Below are 7860 nucleotides of genomic sequence, written 5' to 3' on the forward strand. Positions count from 1 at the left end.
TCTCCAAGATAAGAGGGTCATTCAATAAATATTAAACAACCTTTGCACTAATCTATAAACAAGGGGAGGGAGGAGGATAAATGCCAGTGGCAACTTTCTCTTTTATTTCTGTGAACTTATTTGATTCCTGTTCATCTTCATCGATGCCCTTTTAGAGAGACCAGGGCCTTTAATAAAGAATGACTTACTCAAGGTCATCCATCGGTTCACCAGAAACACATGTTCTGTGAAATCCCTGTCTGGGCAGAGTCACATTTTCTCTCAGGCTGCTCGCTCCTCTGAATCACTTGAATGATTAAAGTGTGGAAAGAGTACATTATTTCCTCCCAGTTTTCTAGGACATGATTCTACTGTGAGTAAACTACCTCACAATGAAATGAATATGCTCTTTAAAATTACTTTTTGGTAGACGTAAAAATGGAACCTGAAAGCTCAAAAGCATAAATGCTTGAAAAAGCATTTTCCACATGTTTCTATATGAAGTGTCAAAATTAATCAGTAAAAACTTATTTATTATCTTCTATATGAATGGCAAAGAGATTATGCTGTAACCTCAATGGTTCTCAACCGGAAGCAATTTTGCCTCCCAGGGGGACACTTGACAATATCTGGAGTGATTATTCATGATCACAACTGGAGGGTGGGGAGTTTGCTACTGGCATCTACTGGGTAGAAACCAGAGATGCTCGAGAAGTAATTAACCACTGGCTTCAGTTGTTAAAGAGAAACACATTTTTCCTTCTCTTATGACAAAGACGAAGAGAAATGTCTCTACATGCTCTTGACACGATGGATGCTGTTCCTATGTATGCATTTTCAAATATATCCCTACCAGGACAAATTTTCTAAGACTGTGTCTTAGAAAGTTTGTCAATGAAAATTAAAGGCATAACATTCAACTGTAACTAGATAAAAGCAATTTCACAGAACGAGGAGTGGAGGCTAAAAACAACTGTCTAACAGTGTAGATATGACTAATGTGTAAAATTTAAAATACTTAGAGGAGGATTTAATGGACAAGATGCATGTGAAATACCCATCTTTGTACTATTTTATATAACATACTAGAAGTTTCTGATTTAACAAAAACAAACAAGGCAGTGTATGTGTCATGTAAATGGTGTCCAGTCCCCAAGATAAGAGGGTCACTCAATAAGTATTAAACAAGTAGGTCCTTTCCAGTCACTATTGTATGAGTTGACAAGGTCACTCCTAAGATGTGTAGGGCCCAGACATATATTTGGTGTGTGGTCCCTGTCCATATAAACAAAACTTAAACAAATTATATAACACAACAACCAAAAAGAAGAAGAAGAAAAAAAAAAACTTTCCATGGAGAGTTGCCAAAAGAATGAAATAATTATTGGAACAATTCTAAACCAGTGTAAAAGTCATTAGATTAATATATGAAAAAGTGAAAAAGGAGAAGGAAGTATCAGTAAAAAATGCCATGTTTGCAGAAAAAGTAAAACTGGAAGCCAGCTTCATCTAGGGCATGAATTACTCTCTGGTAAGACTTCCGGCATTTGAGAGCTATAATGATGAACCCCCAATCTGCTCACATTAATCCCTGGGAAGAAATTCCTGGGAAATCTGGATAGTTGTCTTTCTAAAACGCATTAAATGGAGTTAATGTTAATAAATTTATATAACTTTATTCCAGGTAAAGCTGGAAGGCATTTAAATTACTTTTCTCTTATGAGAAAACAAATTATTTAACCCAGAAAAGAATTGATTTGCCACTGAATTAGACCACTAGGAGGCAAATCCTTAGGTTCATCAACTTCAGGAACTATTATCAACACACCCCATTCTCTTAAATACACAAATAGACAAGATACTGAGGAATAATAACTTCCCACTGAAATTGATCCTTGAGACTTAAGACAGTGCTGCAAAAGCTAAGTGATCTAAGTAGATGCTTCTTATTCCAGAAGTTTTATAGTTTGGACCTCCAGTACATGATAGACAATTAAAGCCATGCTACTAAATAGAATACAGGTCATTTTAAAGCATACCAACAGCCTAATTCTTCTAATAACATTTTCCTCCATCAGAATATTTGGTTATCTTCTTGTATTGTATATATAATGCTTCAATTATTTAGACACATATAAACCAGACTTTCATTGTCTAAAGGAATACTTCAATCATGTGAAGACTAGAGAAATCATACAAAAAGTTGTTTCTTCAATACGAGGTCTGAGGTCTAGTTGACAAGGCCTGGCTAGCAGTCAGTAAATCATCAAGAATATACCAAATGATTAAAGAACCTCTTAGTCTCACACTGTTGATAAATAAGGGTCTGCTGATTCACAGTACATTAAAATGTTAGAAAGCTTATGAATTCACAAATTGAAGTAATCTTTTCCCACAAAGACCCTCAATGAAGTGATAAGTAAATTATTGGCTTCTTGGAACCCACCCCACCACCACTTTTAAGCTTTTCATGGATCGATTTTCTATTGCCTCTCTCAACAATCCACTGGAAAACTTTTCTTCAAGAATTTAAAAGAAAAAGAAAAACAATTAATTGCGTTCTGAGAATTTCATCTCCTGACTTGATTTGGTATTACTGGGAACACAGCCAGATAAAGGAGTGCTGCATGCTGCTGGAAGTTTATTTATCCTTTAGCATCTTCCCTAATTTGGATAATCTATTATTTGAGAGAACATACTTTTAAAAAGAAGAAAGAAGAAAGAAGGAGGGAGAGGAGGAGGAAGAGGGGGAGGAAGAGGGGGAGGAGGAGGAGGAGGAGGAGGAAGAAGAAGAAGAAAAAGAAGAAGAATCACCCAGAAAGCTGTGAGTGATTTGACAAATGATGTCAGAAAATTAGTAAGAATAAATACATCAATTTACATTAAATTCTTGCTGAGTCCAGAGTCATATGCAATTAAGTGCTGGAATTTACTTGAAGCAAGATATGTATTTTTCTAAATGATAAACATTTGATATGAAAGATACACTTTCTTATCCACTGTCATGACGCACATATGTTATAATTTTGGAGGACTGAGTCAAATTTGAGAAAATCTATTTAGTAAATACGTAGGGAGAAAGTCAGGAGCTTATTCATCATAGTAATGATTAATGCCCTCAATACTAGCCGATTTGTTTATCCTGTGAACTAAGGCTGACTTTAAAAAAACTATATGCTTTTGGAGGCCAAATTATTTAGTTCATTTTTGACTCCTCAGCCTCAAAAAAATGCCTGAAATATTTTGATGGTTTTTGAATCAAAGTAAAATAGGTTAAAATTTGTCTAGCAGTCCAATTCCTCACATCTGCAACAGCTCTCTGCTTTTCACTAAGCCTTTCTTGATGATCAGACATCAAGCCAGTCCCCCTTTTTAGATATCTAAAACATTTACTTCATATATTCTCTACCATTCAAGATTTTCCACTATTATATCCCCAACTTTATGCGCCCTTACTCTACCAAAAAAAAATTAAGTCTTGAGGCTCACAGTATTTCTTTCACTTTGTAATACCTGTGCCTATTTCTTCTCTCTTGTTCTTGTATAGATATCTCTACTTTCTTTCTAAAGCCTCTTCATTTGTGCTTTTGGTGGATCTATTCAGTAGATCATTAGAGAACATGTTCAGTTTTTCGGAACTAGAGTGAACAGAGGGGTTTGGGGTGAGGACTGGAGTATGAGAAAAACAGATGCCAAAAAGGTCATGTTGAAAGTAAGGCATTCCCTTCTCTGAACTACACTATTTTCTCAGTCCTTAAATGGGTCACCACTGAGAATTTTTTAGGGTTCTCTTCTCTACACTGATTCTTTTTCTCTGTCAATAATTATGAAGGCATACATCTCATCTTAGCATAAAAAGGAATATCGCTCACTTCTACTGCCACCTATTTCTTAGTCCTACCTTTCTTTTAAAAGAAAACTCCTCCAAGAAACCTACTATCTTACACTATTCACTTCTTAATTTCTGTATTCTGCTTTCCACCACTTTTTGATCAAAACTGCATTCTTGTAGCCACTAATGGCCTGCTATGCTAATCACTAAATCCGAAGGTATTCCCCATGTTTTTTCTTTTCTTGAACTTTTGTGTGTGGTCTCTGCCCTCTCTTGGTGTTAACTCGATGGTGCACTAGTTTTGATTCTGTATCATTTCTCCTTCAATTGGTCTCTAGAGAGACCATGTTCATGCTTTCACTCCCCAGGCTCTCCCAGCCCGTATAGCAAGTCTCTCCTAAAAAACAACCCTTCTTCTATTGTTCTCTTTTAAAGTTCTTATTCCAGGATTTATCTACTGATGTAGTTCAATTATCACACATACGATTAACATTCCCAAATTGACATCTTCTTCTCTAATCCAGCTACAGAGCGCCAGAACAGGACCTCACGTATTTGTCTGAAATTCCCTTCTGGAATTGTCATCTTCACTTCTCACTTAACACTGCTACATTCAACGCAGCATCTTCCCTATAAACTGATCCACGGTAACGGCAATAATCCTTCAAGTACTGGGTTTTAAACGCTTGACTCTTCTTACTTCTTCCTCACATCTAATCAATAATGGATCATTCTTTCACAGTAGTTCCTGCAATAGCCCCCAGTCAATAAGTGTTTTATAAAGCAGTTATAAAGCAAATTCACATACATCTGAACATGTCCCACATGCTGCCAGTTCAGATTTTTCCTCAAGCTTTTCCACCCACCTCTCCCTCTTTTTATACTTCTGAAATCTTACCCACCCATCCCTGAAGGCTCATCACAGATATCATCAACTCTAAGAAGTATTTCTCAGTTCTACTAGAGATAAATAAATATTCTGTCCCTCCTAAACGCCTATTACACTTTGTTTATATATTTAATATGACATCTACCAGTCTGACTTATATGTTTATACAAATATATGTTTATATATAAAATTATATATATAATTTTAAACATAAAATTATATATTTAAGTGTTGCTCTATTTCCAAACATTAATTGGGAGCTCTTGCAAAGCAGTAACCTTGTCATTCAGTTTTTCTTCAAAGTTTGACATACTACAATGCTTAAAAGCTTGATGGTACACTAGTAGGTGCTTAAAAACCTGTCTTCAGTGAAACTGAGATGGAATTTGAACAAAGCCTTGGATTATTAGTAAAATATTAAAAGATAGTGTTCAAATGTAGCCTGTCTGGAACTAATAGCAAGGTAAGAAGGGCTCAGTGATCTAAAACATATATAAGCTCTTTTTTTACCCCCAGTGGGAATTAGATAAGATGTTATTATCTAATGCTTAATTTATTTATTTGAAATTTCCAAAAAAAGTTTTTTGTTATAGTTGTTATTGTTTTTAATTTTTCAAGTGTGTTTTGTATTTTACCTTGATAATATTTATCTGAGTTCGATCAAAGTGAGACAAAGGTATACTACATTTAGAATACTTATTTGGTTAGTTGAGCGGTCTAAGAAAGGCCTTGATGCTGATAATGGTAATTCATGGAAGAATGTTCTAATGCTTTTGCTTTTCGGAACTACCTCTACCTTTCAAATATAATCAAATATTATTTATGGACATATTTTGTGTGTGTATGTAGAATTCTGAAGTTTTCCGGGTCTGTGCAATATGTCCACTTTTTAAAATTTTCATACTATGATTTTTATGTTTACAGTTAACAAAAACAATGTACTTTTAAAACTTTTTTTCACTTTCTATTGACAGAATGACCAATCCAAAACTGAAGATAAGTTATAATCAAATAGGTCATGTGGGAAGTAAATACTAAATATTTTTAACAATATATTTTTTTCTATTACACTACATTACTTTGAAGAAATATGTCGTCAACCAGTTGCCTGAGATATTTTAAATATCAAAATGCCTTTGGTGACAATAATCAGAAACCAGGAATTTCTTACTTGTGCTCATCTTCAGTTTTTATTGGTTTATAATCACAAAACATTTACCATATATTAATTGCATCATTTCATTACCAATCTTGCAACAACTTCCGATATAAAATATTACAGATGTGTACAGAGGGAGAGTTGTCAGAGAAAATAGAAAAAGGGAAGTGAGAGTTAGGGAAAGCAAGGCATAAATTCTTTTGTATAATCCTAATTTAATTAGATTGGTTTATATTATTTGCTAATCGAATTGATAATGGACAAAAATAAAACTAAAGCTATTAAAATATCAACTAAAAACAATTAACTGGTTTAGTCTTACTTTCCCAGTGACCTAAATTAAATAGTTATCCATGTAAACTTAATGACAGCAGTACAGGCCCACATCAGATCTGTAAAACAATTGGGAGAATCTCACATTTCATAATGAACTTTCATGTACAGTATTACACATTCAACTCTCTTTTAAACATATTTTTTAGCAGCAAATACAAAATGTGAGCAGCAGAGGTAAAAATGTTCCACCTACTTAATTTTCATTTGGCATGTTTACAGTCAGGTAAACATAGACTGCTATGAGATAAAAATTTTTGTATTTCTTCACGAAATATCCTATGAGGAGAGATAATTTTTTTAGGGTAAAACTCAGACTTTATTCTGTCAGGCAAAGTAATTATGAAGCAAAACAAATCCACATTGTCTAATTAGGTCATTAAAAAGCATAAATGCGTCATGGAAGCTTTTCTCCTTGCCTAAGACATAAAGTAAGACAATGAAAACAGTCTGGTAACATAGAAAGGTTTAGAATTTGTTTCTTTTCAAAATAATAGGTCCTTTCATCTTTCTATTTCCCTAAGACTAAGACAGTTAATTTAGAGACAAAATCTGTAATTAGTTCAGGACTTACTCTGATTATCTTTCAAAATATTTAACCAAAAACAGGAAGATAAAGAAGAAAATACATTAGAAAACTTATCAAAGGAAGTGAATAAAATCAAGAGAGTGGATTGCTGATCAAATGTATTCTGCAGAGACAAGATGAATATAAAATCTACATTCATATAAACACAGCCAATCTGGGATACCAGAAAGCTCTTAGAAGAAATATACTGGCCTCTGCCTTTGGGATTTGAAACCAGACTTTAATTATAGTTAACTTAAGTAAAAACAAATGGCATGATTATTTTGCCTCTTCCTCTCTATTTATTATTTTTTGTTTTAGAAATCTCATGGCTCAAAGTGTTAAGAAACAAAATACAAAAAAGGAAAGGAAAAAAAAAACTTACCTGTGATCCTCTGGGCCCTCGTTTGTGGTCCCATTCTGAATGTCCCATGAGCTGTAAGATAATACAACAATTATGGTAAATTAAATGATACTTATTTTACAAGGCGAATAGTTTTAGTTTTTCTTTTAAAGAATAATTAGGCATTTGAAATGCATGTTTTAATAGAAATGTATTAAATAGCTATCATCAATAAATAAACACGCATAAAGTAAGAAACTTCTGGTTTAGTAGCTAACATTTCAACTGCTAGTAATTTTTAAGATAGTTTAATAGCACTGTGTGACAAAAAGAGTCTGCTAATGTACAGCTTTACAGTTCTTTGTCAGGAATATCCCAGATAGATGTTAAACCATGTTAAGCTTTATTTGCATATTATTAAGCTTCTAGTTTGTTAGAAAAATATGCTGAAGAAATTCACTAATGTAGCTTAGTTTACCATCATGAATGATAAAAACCAAAGACCAAAATATTTCAATAACTTTTAAATCTGTTTTGAGCATATCACAAAAAATGAGTATTCTAAGAAGTAAAATAATTTAATGTAAAATAAGCCCCAAAGTCATAATTTAGTTTTTCTTATATTTTCATGAGACTACAAGACATTATCAAGTTATTTCCATTGTTATAATAGCTCTGAGCTACTCTGCTTACACAGCATGATATTTATTTATCAAAAGTAACATTTAACTAGAAGAATATTAAGGAAATAAAAGAT

The 7860-nt window shown here is 33.4% G+C and overlaps 1 protein-coding gene across 4 annotated transcripts in view; it reads right to left on the reverse strand.

Annotated features, from left to right (window-relative positions):
- The window catches only part of LOC105306548 (cGMP-inhibited 3',5'-cyclic phosphodiesterase A), a 105216-nt gene extending 97968 nt beyond the window's left edge, over positions 1-7248 (reverse strand). For all 4 annotated transcript variants that reach the window (XM_023524090.1, XM_023524091.1, XM_023524092.1 and 1 more), the window contains exon 1: positions 7146-7248. In XM_023524090.1, coding sequence (XP_023379858.1) covers positions 7146-7193 — 48 coding nt within the window. In that variant the 5' untranslated portion in view covers positions 7194-7248. The remainder of the gene's footprint in view (positions 1-7145) is intronic.
- Between the last annotated feature and the right edge of the window lie 612 nt (positions 7249-7860).

The sequence above is a fragment of the Pteropus vampyrus genome, unplaced genomic scaffold (assembly GCF_000151845.1).
Source record: "Pteropus vampyrus isolate Shadow unplaced genomic scaffold, Pvam_2.0 Scaffold444, whole genome shotgun sequence".
NCBI classification, from domain to species: domain Eukaryota; kingdom Metazoa; phylum Chordata; class Mammalia; order Chiroptera; family Pteropodidae; genus Pteropus; species Pteropus vampyrus.